General features: G+C 67.3%; 1 protein-coding gene across 4 annotated transcripts in view; it reads left to right on the forward strand.

Annotated features, from left to right (window-relative positions):
• Window positions 1-15,195, forward strand: part of CHD3 (chromodomain helicase DNA binding protein 3) — a 71,774-nt gene that overhangs the window by 22,614 nt on the left and 33,965 nt on the right. For all 4 annotated transcript variants that reach the window (XM_074571372.1, XM_074571373.1, XM_074571374.1 and 1 more), the window contains 10 exons: window positions 1,531-1,662; window positions 2,626-2,725; window positions 3,487-3,678; window positions 4,789-4,989; window positions 5,951-6,088; window positions 6,755-6,876; window positions 7,471-7,644; window positions 9,976-10,117; window positions 11,543-11,674; window positions 14,534-14,651. In XM_074571372.1, coding sequence (XP_074427473.1) covers window positions 1,531-1,662; window positions 2,626-2,725; window positions 3,487-3,678; window positions 4,789-4,989; window positions 5,951-6,088; window positions 6,755-6,876; window positions 7,471-7,644; window positions 9,976-10,117; window positions 11,543-11,674; window positions 14,534-14,651 — 1,451 coding nt within the window. The remainder of the gene's footprint in view (window positions 1-1,530; window positions 1,663-2,625; window positions 2,726-3,486; window positions 3,679-4,788; window positions 4,990-5,950; window positions 6,089-6,754; window positions 6,877-7,470; window positions 7,645-9,975; window positions 10,118-11,542; window positions 11,675-14,533; window positions 14,652-15,195) is intronic.

The following is a 15,195-nucleotide window of genomic DNA, read 5'->3' on the forward strand; positions in this document are numbered from 1 at the left end:
GTCACCCGTGGGTGCTCTGTGTCCCTGGGGGTGCTCGGTATCCCCCCATGGGTGCTTGTTGTCACCTGTGGGTGCCTGTTGTCCTCGGGTGCTCATTGTCTGTCTGGTACCCGTTGTCCCCATGGTGCCCGATGTCCCCCCCTGGGTACTTTTGTCCCCTACGGTGCCCATTGTCCCCACGGTGCCTCATCCCCCCCGGGTGCTTTTGTCCCCCAGCCCTCCCCATGGTGCCCAGTGTCCCTGGGGGGATGTCCTGTGTCCTTGGGGTGCCCATTTCCCCCGTGGTGCCTGGTGTCTTTTCGGGTGCTTTTGTCCCCCGGGTGCCCGTTGTCCCCACGGTGCCCGTTGCCCCCTGGTGCCTGGTGTCTCCTTGGGTGCTTGTGTCTTCCTAGGAGCCGAGTGTCCCCATGGTGCCCGTTACCCCCCGTGGTGCCCAGTGTCCCCTGATGCCCGGTGTCTCCTCGGGTCCTTTTTTCCTCCTGGGAGCTGGGTGTCCCCATACTGCCTGTTGTCCCCATCATACCGCTTGTCTGCGCGGTGCCCAGTGTCCCCCTGGTGTCTCCTCGGGCGATTTTGTCCTCCTGGGTGCCCGTTGTCCCCACGATGCCTGTTGTCACCCACTGCCCGGTGTCTCCTTGGGTGCTTTTGTCCTCCTGGGTGCCTGTTGTCCCCGTGATGCCCGTTGTCACCTGGTGCCCAGTGTCTCCTTGGGTGCTTTTGTCCTCCTGGGTGCCCGTTGTCCCCGCGATGCCTGTTGTCCCCGCGGTACCCGGTGTCTCCTTGGGCGCTTTTGTTCTCCTGAGTGCCCGTTGTCCCTGTGGTGCCTGTTGTCCCCGCGGTGCCCGGTGTCTCCTTGGGCACTTTTGTCCTCCTGGGTGCCTGTTGTCCCCGCGGTGCCCGGTTTCTCCTTGGGTGCTTTTGTCCTCCTGGGTGCCCATTGTCCCCGTGATGCCCGTTGTCACCCGGTGCCCGGTGTCTCCTCAGGTGCTTTTGTCCTCCTGGGTGCCCGTTGTCCCCGTGATGCCCGTTGTCACCTGGTGCCCGGTGTCTCCTCGGGTGCTTTTGTCCTCCTGGGTGCCCGTTGTCCCCGTGGTGCCCGTTGTCACCTGGTGCCCGGTGTCTCCTCGGGTGCTTTTGTCCTCCTGGGTGCCCATTGTCCCTGCGATGCCCGTTGTCACCCGGTGCCTGGTGTCTCCTTGGGTGCTTTTGTCCTCCTGGGTGCCCATTGTCCCTGTGGTGCCTGTTGTCCCCGCGGTGCCCGGTGTCTCCTTGGGTGCTTGTCCTCCTGGGTGCCCATTTTCCCCGCGATGCCTGTTGTTAGCTGGTGCCCGGTGTCTCCTCGGGTTCTTTGGTCCTCCTGGGTGCCTGTTGTCAGCTGGTGCCCAGTGTCTCCTCGGGTGCTTTTGTCCTCCTGGGTGCCCGTTGTCCCCGTGGTGCCTGTTGCCCCCTGGTGCCTGTGGTCTCCTCGGGTGCTCGGTGCCCCCCGGTGTCCCTGGCGCCGGGAGCCGGGGGTGACGCCGTGCCGCGCAGCGTGGACCGGAAGGGGCAGTACCACTACCTGGTGAAGTGGCGGGACCTGCCCTACGACCAGGCCACCTGGGAGGAGGACGAGATGCCCATCCCCGACTACGACCTCCACAAGCTGGCCTACTGGAAGCACCGGTGAGGGACACGGGGACACTGCGGGGACATGGGGGGACACGGGGACACGCCTACTGGAATCACGGGTGAAAGACATGGGGGGGTGATGAGAACACTGTTGGGGACATGGGGACGTGGCTGCTGGACGCACTGGTGAGGGACACGGGGATGCAGGGGGGGACATGGGGGGAACCTGGGGACATGCCCGCTGGAAGCCCCGGTGAGGGACATGGGGACACAGGGGGGTCATGCGGGGACGTGCCTGCTGGAAGCACCGGTGAGGGACATGGGGACACTACGGGGACATGGGACATGGGGACATGCCTACTTGGAAGCACCAGTGAAGGACATGGGGATGCGGGGGGGGGCGACAGGAGGACATGGGGGGGACACAAGGACATGGGGATGTGGGGACATGGGAGGACCTGGGGCCACGCCTACTGGAACCACTGGTGAAGGACATGGGGACGCAGAGGGGACGTAGGAGGACACAGGGATGTGTCTACTGGAAGCGCCGGTGAGGGACGTGGGCAGGGGGACATGGGGACAAGGCTACTGGAAGCACTGGTGAGGCTGGGGATGGCGGGGGGGGGACAACACATGGGGACACGGGGACCTGCCTACTGGCCGTCTGCCCCTGTGTCCCCGTGAGTCCCCCAGTGTCCTCATGCTGCCGCGTGTCCCTGCGTTGTCCCCGTGTCCTCATGTCTGCATGTGTCCCCTGTCCCCTCTGTCCTCCCGTGTCATCCCCCATGTCCCCCCTGTGTCCTCTCCCTGCCTGGTGTCTTGTGTCCCCCTCCCCCGTCCCTGTCCCCTCCGCTGTCCCCATCTCCCCATCCCTCCCGGTGTCCCCATGTCCGCCTGCCTCCCTCTGTGTCCCCGTGTCCCCCCATATCCTTGTGTCTTATTCGTGTCCTGTCTCTCCCTGGTGTCCCCGTCCCCCCTGGTGTCCCCGTGTGTCCCCCGGTGTCCCCGTGTCCCCAGGGAGGTGTTCATGGGGGAGGACCCGGCCCAGCCCCGGCGCTACAAGAAGAAGAAGAAGGAGACGCCGGGGGAGGGACCCCCCGACTCCCCCACCAACGACGTGAGTGCCCCCACCCCTGGGCACCCCCCCGGGGACCCCTGGGTTCCCCCCCACCTCTGGGGCCCCCCCGGGACCCCTGGTGCCCCCCAATTCCTGGGTCCCCCCCCATGGACCCTTCCCATTGGACCCTTGGGTCCCCTGGGCCCTTCATGTCATTAATTACCCCCTGGGGGGCCATGGGGGGATTCGATGACCTGGGCACCTGGGTCCCCTGGGACCTCTCTGTCATCAATTACCCCCTGGGGGGCCATGGGGGGGTTCGATGGCCCGGACACCTGGGTCTCCTGGGACCTTCATGTCACTAATTACCCCCTGGGGGGCCATGGGGGGGTTCGATGGCCTGGACACCTGGGTCCCCTGGGACCTCTATGTCACTAATTACCCCCTGGGAGGCCATGGGGGGGTTCGATGGCCTGGACACCTGGGTCCCCTGGGACCTTCATGTCACTAATTACCCCCTGGGAGGCCATGGGGGGGTTCGATGGCCTGGACACCTGGGTCCCCTGGGACCTCTATGTCACTAATTACCCCCTGGGAGGCCATGGGGGGGTTCGATGGCCCGGACACCTGGGTCTCCTGGGACCTCTATGTCACTAATTACCCCCTGGGGGGCCATGGGGGGGTTTGATGGCCTGGACACCTGGGTCTCCTGGGACCTCGATGTCATTAATTACCCCCTGGGAGCCATGAGGGGGTTTGACAGCCCGGATGCCTGGGTCCCCCACCCAGTGACACCCCCCCCCCTCCTCCCTCCCCGGCAGCCGACGGTGAAGTACGAGACGCAGCCGCGGTTCATCACGGCCACGGGCGGCACCCTGCACCTCTACCAGCTGGAGGGGCTGAACTGGCTGCGCTTCTCCTGGGCCCAGAGCACCGACACCATCCTGGCCGACGAGATGGGGCTGGGCAAGACCATCCAGACCATCGTCTTCCTCTACTCCCTCTACAAGGAGGTGAGGTCGCTCTCAGCTGGCCACTGGTGTCTCTCACTTGGCCCCCAGCGTCTCTCACTTGGCCCCCCCCCGGTGTCACCAGCCTGGCTCTGGTCTCCCCCGTGGCCCGTGGTGTCACCTACCTGGCTCCCGGTGTCACCTGCCTGGCCCCAGTCTCCCCCTTGGCCCCCAGCATCACCAGCCTCGCCCCCAGTGTCACTAGCCTGCCTCCTGATGTCACCTCCCTGGTGTCACCTGGCATCATCTGCCTTGGCCCCTGGTGTCACCTACCTGCTTCATGGTGTCACCTGCCTGGTCCTGGTGTCTCCCCCTTGGCCCCTGGTGTCACACGCCTCACCCTGGTGTCACCTACCTGGCCTCAGTGTCACCTCCCTGGTCCCCAGTGTCACTCACGTGGTCCCCAATGTCACCCGCCTGCTTCATGGTGTCACCCCCCTGGCCCCTGGTGTCACCCGGCCAGCCTAGGCATCACCTGCCTGGCCCCTGCCGTCACCTTCCTGATCCTGGTGTCACCTGCTTGGGCCTTGGTGTCACCCATCTGGCCCCAATGTCACCTGCCTTGTCCTGGTATCTGCCACCTGGTCCTTGTGTCACCTGCCTGGCACGCACTGTCCCCATGTCCCACAAGGACCCTGTCCCACACTGTCCCCGTGTGCCACACTGTCCCCGTGTCCCACAAGGACCCTGTCCCACACTGTCCCCGTCTGCCACACTGTCCCCGTGTCCCACAAGGACCCTGTCCCACACTGTCCCCGTCTGCCACACTGTCCCCGTGTCCCACAAGGACCCTGTCCCACACTGTCCCCGTGTGCCACACTGTCCCCGTGTCCCCCAAGGACCCTGTCCCACACTGTCCCCGTGTCCCACAAGGACCCTGTCCCACACTGTCCCCGTGTGCCACACTGTCCCCATGTCCCACAAGGACCCCGTCCCACACTGTCCCCATGCACCGCACTGTCCCTGTGTCCCACAAGGACCCTGTCCCACACTGTTCCTGTGTCCCACAAGGACCCTGTCCCATGCCGCCCCCCCCATCCCCCTGTGTCACACTGTCCCCACGTCCCCCAAGGGCCCCGTCCCCGTGTCCCCGTGTGACGCGCTGTCCCCCAGGGCCACACCAAGGGCCCGTTCCTCGTCAGCGCCCCGCTCTCCACCATCATCAACTGGGAGCGGGAGTTCCAGATGTGGGCCCCCGCCTTCTACGTCGTCACCTACACTGGGGACAAGGACAGCCGGGCCATCATCCGTGAGAACGAGTTCTCCTTCGATGACAACGCCATGAAGGGGGGCAAGAAGGCCTTCAAGATGAAGGTGAGACGGACGCCAGGGTCCCCTCGTCAGCGGGTGGGGGGGTGGCACCCAGACACCTGGGTCCCCACGGGATTGGGGTCCCGGGGGTGATGTGGACACCAGGGTCCCGGGGGGGGTGGTTGGGGTGACCTGGACATTGGGGTCCCAGGGAGTCAGGGTGGCCTGATATTGGGGTCCTGGAGGGGGGGGGGGTCAGGGTGCCCCAGATACTGGGGTGCTGGGGGACTGGGGTGCCCCAGAGATGGGGGTCCCTGGGGTTTGGGTGTGCTGAGGTGCCAGGGGGTTGGGGTTCTGGAGGGTCAGGGTGTCGCAGGGCCAGGGGGATTGGGGTGCCGGCGGAGGGGGGTGGTCAGGGTGTCGGGGTGCCCCACATGCCAGGGGATCGGGGTGCTGGGGTGGGGGTGCAAGGGATTGGGGTGCCCTGGCTGCCGGGGTACCCGGGGGGGGGGGGGGTGTTAAGGGTGCTGGGGTGCCCCAACTGCTGGGGTCCCAGCAGTCAGGGTGCTCCGGACACCGGGGTCCCGGGGGAAATTGGGGTGTTGGTGTGGCCAGATGCCGGGATCCTGGGGGGTGACAAAGCAGGGGGTCGGGGTGCCGGGGGGGGGGTGGTGGGGCGGTTAGGGTGGTTGGCGGGGGTGGTCTGGATGTCCCAGGTGCCAGGATTCCAGGAGGGATTGGGGTGCTGGGGTGGCCACATGCTGGGGGGTCAGGGTGCCCAGGATGCCGGGGTGGGGTGGGGGTGTGGGATCGGGGTGCCCCAGGGTCCCCGGGGGGGTCGGGGTGTCGCAGGGTCCCCAGGGGGGTCGGGGCGCCAGAATGAGGTGAGGGTGCTGGGATGGCCAGATGCTGGGGTGTCGGGGTGCCCCGGCCACCCGAATCCTGGGTGGGGGCCGGGGCTGGGGGGGATGCAGGGGGTTGGGGGTACCCCGGGGCCACCCCTGGGTGCTGACGGCCGCGACAGCGGGAGGCGCAGGTGAAGTTCCACGTGCTGCTGACGTCCTACGAGCTGATCACCATCGACCAGGCGGCGCTGGGCTCCATCCGCTGGGCCTGTCTGGTGGTGGACGAGGCCCATCGCCTCAAGAACAACCAGTCCAAGGTGCCCGGACACTGGGGTCCCGTGGGGGGGGGTGGGGAGGGGAGGGGCCAGAACACCTGGGTGGGGGGCACCCAGTTGCCTGGGTCCACTGGGAAGGGCGCCTGGACACCTGGGTCACAGGGGTTAGGGGGCACCCGGATGCCTGGGGCCACCGGGAAGGGCTCCCAGACACCTGGGTCCCCGGGGTGGGGGGCACCCAGATGCCTGGCTCCTCAGGGTGGGGGGCACCCAAATGCCTGGGGGTCCACTGGGTGCTGTTGCAGGGCGGGGGGGGGGGACACGTGTGCGTGTGTGTTCCCCAGACATCGGGGTCCCTGGGTGCTCTGGGAGCGTAGGGGGTGCTCTGGAGTCCTGGGGGTGCCTTCGGTGGGATCAGGGGGTCGATTCCGGATGCCAGGCTCCGTGAGTGGGATCGGGGAGTGGGGGGGGGGTCTCTCCCAGATGCTGGGGTTCACGGGTGCCATGGGTGGGATTGGGGGGGTCTCTCCTGGATGCTGAGGTCCGTGGGTAGGATCGGGGTGGGGGGGGTCTCTCCCGGACGCTGGGGTCTATGGGTGGGATTGGGGGGATCTCTCCCGGACGCTGGCGTCTGTGGGTGGGACTGGGGGCGGGGCAGGGGGGGGGCTCTCTCCCGGACGCCGGGGTCCGTGGGTGACGCCCCCCCAGTTCTTTCGGGTGCTGAACGGGTACAAGATCGAGCACAAGCTGCTGCTGACGGGGACCCCGCTGCAGAACAACCTGGAGGAGCTTTTCCACCTCCTCAACTTCCTCACCCCCGAGCGCTTCAAGTACGTCCCCCCATGTCCCCTTCTGTCCCCTCGTGTCCCCCTCTGTCCCCTCCCCTTCCCCAGCATCCCCTATCTCCCCCCCCCCCCACCTTGTGCTCTCCACCCCCTGCATCCACTCACATCCCTCCGTTACTGGGGTGTCCCTGTCCCCCTGTGTCCCCCCCTCCCTGTCCTCCTGTGTCCCCCAGCGTCCCCTGCTGTCCCCTCCCCTCCCCCAGGGTCCCCCCCTCTCCATTCCCATCTCCCCCTGCTCCTTTGCCCCACCACATCATGGCCGTCCCTGTGTCCCCCCATGTCCCAGCCGTCCCCACGTCCCCCATCCCATGTGTGTCCCCCATGTCCCCTCCGTGTCACGATTGTCCCCATGTCCCCCCGTGTCACGATTGTCCCCATGTCCCCACGCCCCTGCATCCCACCGCATCACGGCTGCCCCTGCGTCCCCTCGTGTCACGACTGTCCCCATGCCCCTTCACCCCGCCGCGTCATGGCTGTCCCCACATCTCCCCACATCATGGCCATCCACATCCCTGTCCCCGTGTCCCTCTGCCGCGCCCCCCCCACCCCACCCCATGTCACATTGTCCCCTCCCCCCAGCAACCTGGAGGGCTTCTTGGAGGAGTTTGCCGACATCTCCAAGGAGGACCAGATCAAGAAGCTCCATGACCTGCTGGGTCCCCACATGCTGCGGCGCCTCAAGGCCGACGTCTTCAAGAACATGCCGGCCAAGACCGAGCTCATCGTCCGCGTGGAGCTCAGCCCCATGCAGAAGTACGCCGGACGCCTGGGTCCTGGGGCGGGGTAGGGGGTGGGCTGGGGGGGAGGCACCCCGACACCTGGGTCCCCGGGATGGGGTGCACCCGGACGCCTGAGTCCATGGGAGAAGGGTGCACCCGGACACCGGTGTCCATGGGAGTCAGTGTTGGAGCTCGTTGTGCGGAGCTCAGCTCCGTGCAGACGTTTGCCGCGGTCCCCTGGGTGCTTGGGTCCCTGGACACCGGGGTTCCCTAGGATGGGGTGCACCCGGACACCCAAATCCATGGGAGAAGGGTGCACCTGGGAACTGGTGTCCATGGGAGTCATTGCTGGTGGAGCTCGCTGCGTGGAGCTCAGCTCCATGCAGACGTTCGCTGCGGTCCCCTGGGTGCTTGGGTGCCCGGATGCCTGGGTCCCCCGGGATGGGAGGTGCCCAGACACCTGGGTCCCCCGGGATGGGGTGCACCCGGACACCCAAATCCATGGGAGAAGGGTGCACCTGGGAACTGGTGTCCATGGGAGTCATTGCTGGTGGAGCTCGTTGTGTGGAGCTCAGCTCTGTGCAGACGTTCGCTGCGGTCCCCTGGGTGCTTGGGTGCCCGGATGCCTGGGTCCCCCGGGATGGGAGGTGGCCAGACACCTGGGTCCCCGGGGATGGGGTGCACCCGGACGCCTGAGTCCATGGGAGGAGGGTGCACCCGGACACCGGTGTCCATGGGAGTCAGTGTTGGAGCTCGTTGTGTGGAGCTCAGCTCCGTGCAGACGTTTGCCGCGGTCCCCTGGGTGCTTGGGTCCCTGGACACCGGGGTTCCCTGGGATGGGGTGCACCCGGACACCCAAATCCATGGGAGAAGGGCGCACCTGGGAACTGGTGTCCATGGGAGTCATTGCTGGTGGAGCTCGTTGCGTGGAGCTCAGCTCCATGCAGACGTTCGCTGCCGTCCCCTGGGTGCTTGGGTGCCCGGATGCCTGGGTCCCCCAGGACGGGAGGTGCCCAGACACCTGGGTCCCCCGGGATGGGGTGCACCCGGACACCCAAATCCATGGGAGAAGGGTGCACCTGGGAACTGGTGTCCATGGGAGTCATTGCTGGTGGAGCTCGTTGCGTGGAGCTCAGCTCTGTGCAGACGTTCGCTGCGGTCCCCTGGGTGCTTGGGTGCCCGGATGCCTGGGTCCCCCAGGACGGGAGGTGCCCAGACACCTGGGTCCCCCGGGATGGGGTGCACCCGGACACCCAAATCCATGGGAGAAGGGTGCACCTGGGAACTGGTGTCCATGGGAGTCATTGCTGGTGGAGCTCGTTGCGTGGAGCTCAGCTCTGTGCAGACGTTCGCTGCGGTCCCCTGGGTGCTTGGGTGCCCGGATGCCTGGGTCCCCCGGGATGGGAGGTGGCCAGACACCTGGGTCCCCGGGGATGGGGTGCACCCGGACGCCTAAGTCCACGGGAGGAGGGTGCACCCGGACACCGGTGTCCATGGGAGTCAGTGTTGGAGCTCGTTGTGTGGAGCTCAGCTCCGTGCAGACGTTTGCCGCGGTCCCCTGGGTGCTTGGGTCCCTGGACACCGGGGTTCCCTGGGATGGGGTGCACCCGGACACCCAAATCCATGGGAGAAGGGTGCACCTGGGAACTGGTGTCCATGGGAGTCATTGCTGGTGGAGCTCGTTGCGTGGAGCTCAGCTCCATGCAGACGTTCGCTGCGGTCCCCCGGGTGCTTGGGTGCCCGGATGCCTGGGTCCCCCGGGACGGGAGGTGCCCAGACACCTGGGTCCCCCGGGATGGGGTGCACCCGGACACCCAAATCCATGGGAGAAGGGTGCACCTGGGAACTGATATCCATGGGAGTCATTGCTGGTGGAGCTCGTTGCGTGGAGCTCAGCTCCATGCAGACGTTCGCTGCCATCCCCTGGGTGCTTGGGTGCCCGGATGCCTGGGTCCCCCGGGACGGGAGGTGCCCAGACACCTGGGTCCCCTGGGATGGGGTGCACCTGGACACCCAAATCCATGGGAGAAGGGTGCACCTGGGAACTGGTGTCCATGGGAGTCATTGCTGGTGGAGCTCGTTGTGTGGAGCTCAGCTCTGTGCAGACGTTCGCTGCGGTCCCCCGGGTGCTTGGGTGCCCGGATGCCTGGGTCCCCCGGGATGGGAGGTGGCCAGACACCTGGGTCCCCCGGGATGGGGTGCACCCGGACACCCAAATCCATGGGAGAAGGGTGCACCTGGGAACTGGTGTCCATGGGAGTCATTGCTGGTGGAGCTCGTGTGCTTGGGTCCCCGGGCGCCTGGGTGCCCCAGACGGGGGGAGGGGAGGCTCCCGGACACGTTGGTCCCACCAAACTCCCCGTAGGAAGTACTACAAATACATCCTGACGCGCAACTTCGAGGCGTTGAACTCGCGGGGCGGCGGGAACCAGGTGTCGCTGCTCAACATCATGATGGACCTGAAGAAGTGCTGCAACCACCCCTACCTCTTCCCCGTCGCAGCCATGGTGGGCACCGCGGGGACGCCGGAGGGGGGACGTGGGGGCATGGAGGGGTTGGAGGGATGGAGGGGATAGAGGGACGTGGGACATGGTGGGATGTGGGGACAGGGAGGGGTTGGAGGGATGCGAAGGGATAGAGGGATGTGGGATGGAGGGACATGGGGACATGCTGGGACATGGAAGGGTTGGAGGGATGTGGAGGGATGTGGGATGGAGGGACATGGGACCTGGGGACGTGGTGGGATGTGGGGACGTGGAAGGGTTGGAGGGATGTGGAGGGATATGGGACTTGGGGACATGGGGACAGGGAGGGGTTGGAGGGATGTGAAGGGATAGATGTGGGATGGAGGGACATGGAGGGGACATGGGGACATGGAGGGGACATGGGGACATGGTGGGACGTGGGGACAGGGAGGGGTTGGAGGGATGTGAAGGGATAGATGTGGGATGGAGGGACATGGGACATGGGGACGTGGTGGGACGTGGGGACAGGGAAGGGTTGGAGGGATGTGGGATGGAGGGACATGGGACGTGGGGAAATGGTGGGACGTGGGGATGTGGAAGGGTTGGAGGGATGTGGAGGGAGATGGGACTTGGGGACGTGGCGGGACATGGGGACGGGGGGGGTTGGAGGGATGTGGAGGGAGATGGGACTTGGGGACATGGTGGGACATGGAGGGGTTGGAGGAATGCAGAGGGGACAGAGGGACGTGGGGTGAAGGGATGTGGAGGGGACATGGGGACATGGAGGGGTTGGAGAGGTGTGGGAGGGATGGAGGGACATGAGATGGAGGGACGTGGGACGTGAGGACATGGTGGGACATGGGGACATGGAGGACGGAGGAACGTGTAGGGGACATGGGGACATGGTGGGACATGGAGGAACATGTAGGGGACATGGTGGGACAGGGGGACGTGGAGGGGTTGGAAGGATGTGGGGGAACACGGGGACGTGGAGAGATATGGGAGACATGGGACAAAGGGACATAGGGTGGAGGAACACGGAGGGGACAGCAGGACGTGGTGGGGACATGGAGCAGTTGGAGGGACGTGGAGGGGACAGAGGGACGTGGGGTGGAGGGACATGGAAGGACAGGGTGGGCCGTGGGGACACGGAGTGGTTGGAGGGGCGTGGAGGGGACGGGGGGACATGGTGGGACACGGAGAGGTTGGAGGGACATGGGACGGGTGCATGTGGTGGAGGGACGCGGAGGGGACAGATGGCGGGACAAGGTGGAGGGACATGGTGGGGACAGGGACACGAGGGGACAGAGAGACGTGGGCCACGGGGGGGACGCAGGCTGGAGGCACGTGGAGGTGACGCAGAGGGGACGGAGCGGGGTGGGCAGGGGGACACAGAGGGAGGTGGGGTGGAGTCTGGGGGACGTCAGGCGCTACCGGGGGCCGTTGAGGTGACGTCCCTGTCCCCAGGAGTCCCCGAAGCTGCCGAGCGGCGCCTACGAGGGGGGGGCCCTGATCAAGGCCTCGGGGAAGCTGCTGCTGCTGCAGAAGATGCTGCGGAAGCTGAAGGAGCAAAACCACCGGGTGCTCATCTTCTCCCAGGTGGGACCCCCAGGGACCCCCCCGGGACCCCCCCAGCACCCACAGCCCCCCCCCAGAGCCACTGGGTGCTCATCTTCTCCCAGGTGGGACCCCCGGGACCCCCCCAGCACCCACAGGCCCCCCAGAGCCACCGGGTGCTCATCTTCTCCCAGGTGGGACCCCCGGGACCCCCCCAGCACCCACAGCCCCCCCCAGAGCCACTGGGTGCTCATCTTCGCCCAGGTGGGACCCCCAGGGACCCCCCCGGGACCCCCCCCCAGCACCCACAGCCCCCCCCCCAGAGCCACCGGGTGCTCATCTTCTCCCAGGTGGGACCCCCGGGACCCCCCAGGGACCCCCCCAGCACCCACAGCCCCCCCCCAGAGCCACCGGGTGCTCATCTTCTCCCAGGTGGGACCCCAGGGACCCCCCCGGGACCCCCCAGCACCCCCAGCCCCCCCCCAGAGCCACCGGGTGCTCATTTTCTCCCAGGTGGGACCCCCCAGGGACCCCCTCCAGCACCCACAGCCCCCCCCCAGAGCCACTGGGTGCTCATCTTCTCCCAGGTGGGACCCCCGGGACCCCCCTGGGACCCCCCCAGCACCCACAGGCCCCCCCAGAGCCACTGGGTGCTCATCTTCTCCCAGGTGGGACCCCCAGGGACCCCCCCCAGCACCCCCAGCCCCCCCCAGAGCCACTGGGTGCTCATCTTCTCCCAGGTGGGACCCCCCAGGGACCCCCCCCAGCACCCACAGCCCCCCCCCAGAGCCACTGGGTGCTCATCTTCTCCCAGGTGGGACCCCCAGGGACCCCCCCGGGACCCCCCCCAGCACCCACAGCCCCCCCCCAGAGCCACTGGGTGCTCATCTTCGCCCAGGTGGGACCCCCAGGGACCCCCCCGGGACCCCCCCCAGCACCCACAGCCCCCCCCAGAGCCACTGGGTGCTCATCTTCTCCCAGGTGGGACCCCCAGGGACCCCCCAGGGACCCCCCCAGCACCCACAGCCCCCCCCAGAGCCACTGGGTGCTCATCTTTGCCCAGGTGGGACCCCCAGGGACCCCCCCGGGACCCCCCCCCAGCACCCACAGCCCCCCCCCCAGAGCCACCGGGTGCTCATCTTCTCCCAGGTGGGACCCCCGGGACCCCCCAGGGACCCCCCCCAGCCCCCCCAGAGGCACCGGGTGCTCATTTTCTCCCAGGTGGGACCCCCAGGGACCCCCCCGGGACCCCCCCCAGCACCCACAGCCCCCCCCCCAGAGCCACCGGGTGCTCATCTTCTCCCAGGTGGGACCCCCAGGGACCCCCCAGGACCCCCCCCAGCCCCCCCAGAGGCACCGGGTGCTCATTTTCTCCCAGGTGGGACCCCCAGGGACCCCCCCGCGACCCCCCCAGCACCCACAGCCCCCCCCAGAGCCACCGGGTGCTCATCTTCTCCCAGGTGGGACCCCCGGGACCCCCCCAGCACCCACAGCCCCCCCCAGAGCCACCGGGTGCTCATCTTCTCCCAGGACCAGAACACACCCCCCGTCCCCAGGGACCCCCCAGAGACACCCATTCCACATCTCCAGCATCCCTCGTTAATCCCAGTCTAACCAGTACCAGGTCCCCCAGCACCCCTGGGCCCTCCCAGTCTGACCAGTGCCTGTCCCGGTCCTCCCAGTCTGACCAGTGCCCATCCCAGCCTTGCTGGGTCCTCCCAGTGTAACCAGTGCCAGGTGCCCCAGCACCCCTGGGTGCTCCCAGTCTGACCAGTGCCAGTACCAGCACCCCTGGGTCCTCCCAGTCTGACCAGTGCGCATCCCAGCCACCCCTGGGTGCTCCCAGTGTAACCAGTACGAGGTCCCCCAGCACCCCGGGGCCCTCCCAGTCTAACCAGTGCCAGTACCAGCATCCCTGGTTAATCCCAGTGTGACCAGTGCCCATCCCAGCCCCACTGGGTCCTCCCAGTCTAACCAGCGCCAGGTGCCCCCAGCACCCCGGGGCCCTCCCAGTGTAACCAGTACCAGGTCCCCCAGCAGCCCTGGGTCCTCCCAGTCTGACCAGTGCCTGTCCCAGCCCTCCCAGGTCCTCCCAGTCTGACCAGTGCCCATCCCAGCCTTGCTGGGCCCTCCCAGTGTAACCAGTGCCGGGTCCCCCAGCACCCCTGGGTGCTCCCAGTCTGACCAGTGCCCATCCCAGCCACCCCTGGGTGCTCCCAGTGTAACCAGTATGAGGTCCCCCAGCACCCCTGGGTCCTCCCAGTCTGACCAGTGCCTGTCCCAGCCCTCCCAGGTCCTCCCAGTGTGACCAGTGCCCATCCCAGCCTTGCTGGGTCCTCCCAGTGTAACTACTGCCGGGTTCCCCAGCGCCCCTGGGTGCTCCCAGTCTGACCAGTGCCCATCCCAGCCACCCCTGGGTGCTCCCAGTGTAACCAGTACGAGGTCCCCCAGCACCCCTGGGTCCTCCCAGTCTGACCAGTGCCTGTCCCAGCCCTCCCAGGTCCTCCCAGTCTGACCAGTGCCCATCCCAGCCTTGCTTTGTCCTCCCAGTGTAACCAGTGCCGGGTCCCCCAGCACCCCTGGGTGCTCCCAGTCTGACCAGTGCCCATCCCAGCCACCCCTGGGTGCTCCCAGTGTAACCAGTATGAGGTCCCCCAGCACCCCTGGGTCCTCCCAGTCTGACCAGTGCCTGTCCCAGCCCTCCCAGGTCCTCCCAGTGTGACCAGTGCCCATCCCAGCCTTGCTGGGTCCTCCCAGTGTAACTACTGCCGGGTTCCCCAGCGCCCCTGGGTGCTCCCAGTCTGACCAGTGCCCATCCCAGCCTTGCTGGGTCCTCCCAGTCTAACCAGCGCCAGGTCCCTCAGCACCCCCGGGTGCTCCCAGTCTAACCAGTGCCCGCAGATGACGAAGATGCTGGACCTGCTGGAGGATTTCCTGGACTACGAGGGCTACAAGTACGAGCGCATCGACGGGGGCATCACGGGGGCCCTGCGCCAGGAGGCCATCGACCGCTTCAACGGTAGGACCCCGGCGTCCGGGGGCACCGTGGCGGTGGCGGGGGGGGAGGGGGGGGGGGGCACGATCCGGGTGTCCGGGTTGGGGGGGTCCCCAGTGTCCGGGAGGACCCAGGTGTCCAGGGGGGGATTCAGGCTTGGGGGGCACCCGAGTGTCCGGGGGGCACCTGGGTGTCCAGGGAGGGACCCAGGAGTTCAGGGGAGACCCAGGTTTTTGGGGGGGACACTCAGGTATCCCGGGGGGGGGGACGACACTCGGGTGTCCTGGGAGGGACCCAGGCCTCCAGGTGGAGGCATCCAGGCCCTGCACCCCTCCTCAGGCAGGATGGGGGAGACCCCCCCCATCCTCAGGGTGCTTTCGGGGTGTGTGTGGGGGGCAATTTCCCTGGGTGCGGTGATATTGGGGGGGGGGGATAAGACAGGGGGGGTTGGGGGATCCTGGGTTTAAGGGGGTGGCACCGGAGAACTGGGGGGGGGGGGCTGGACCCCACACTGACCGTGGGGGGGCAGTGGCAGTGGGTTTGGGGGTTCCTGGGTTTTTGCGGGGGG

This window comes from Larus michahellis, unplaced genomic scaffold, assembly GCF_964199755.1.
Source record: "Larus michahellis unplaced genomic scaffold, bLarMic1.1 SCAFFOLD_309, whole genome shotgun sequence".
Taxonomy (NCBI): Eukaryota; Metazoa; Chordata; class Aves; order Charadriiformes; family Laridae; genus Larus; species Larus michahellis.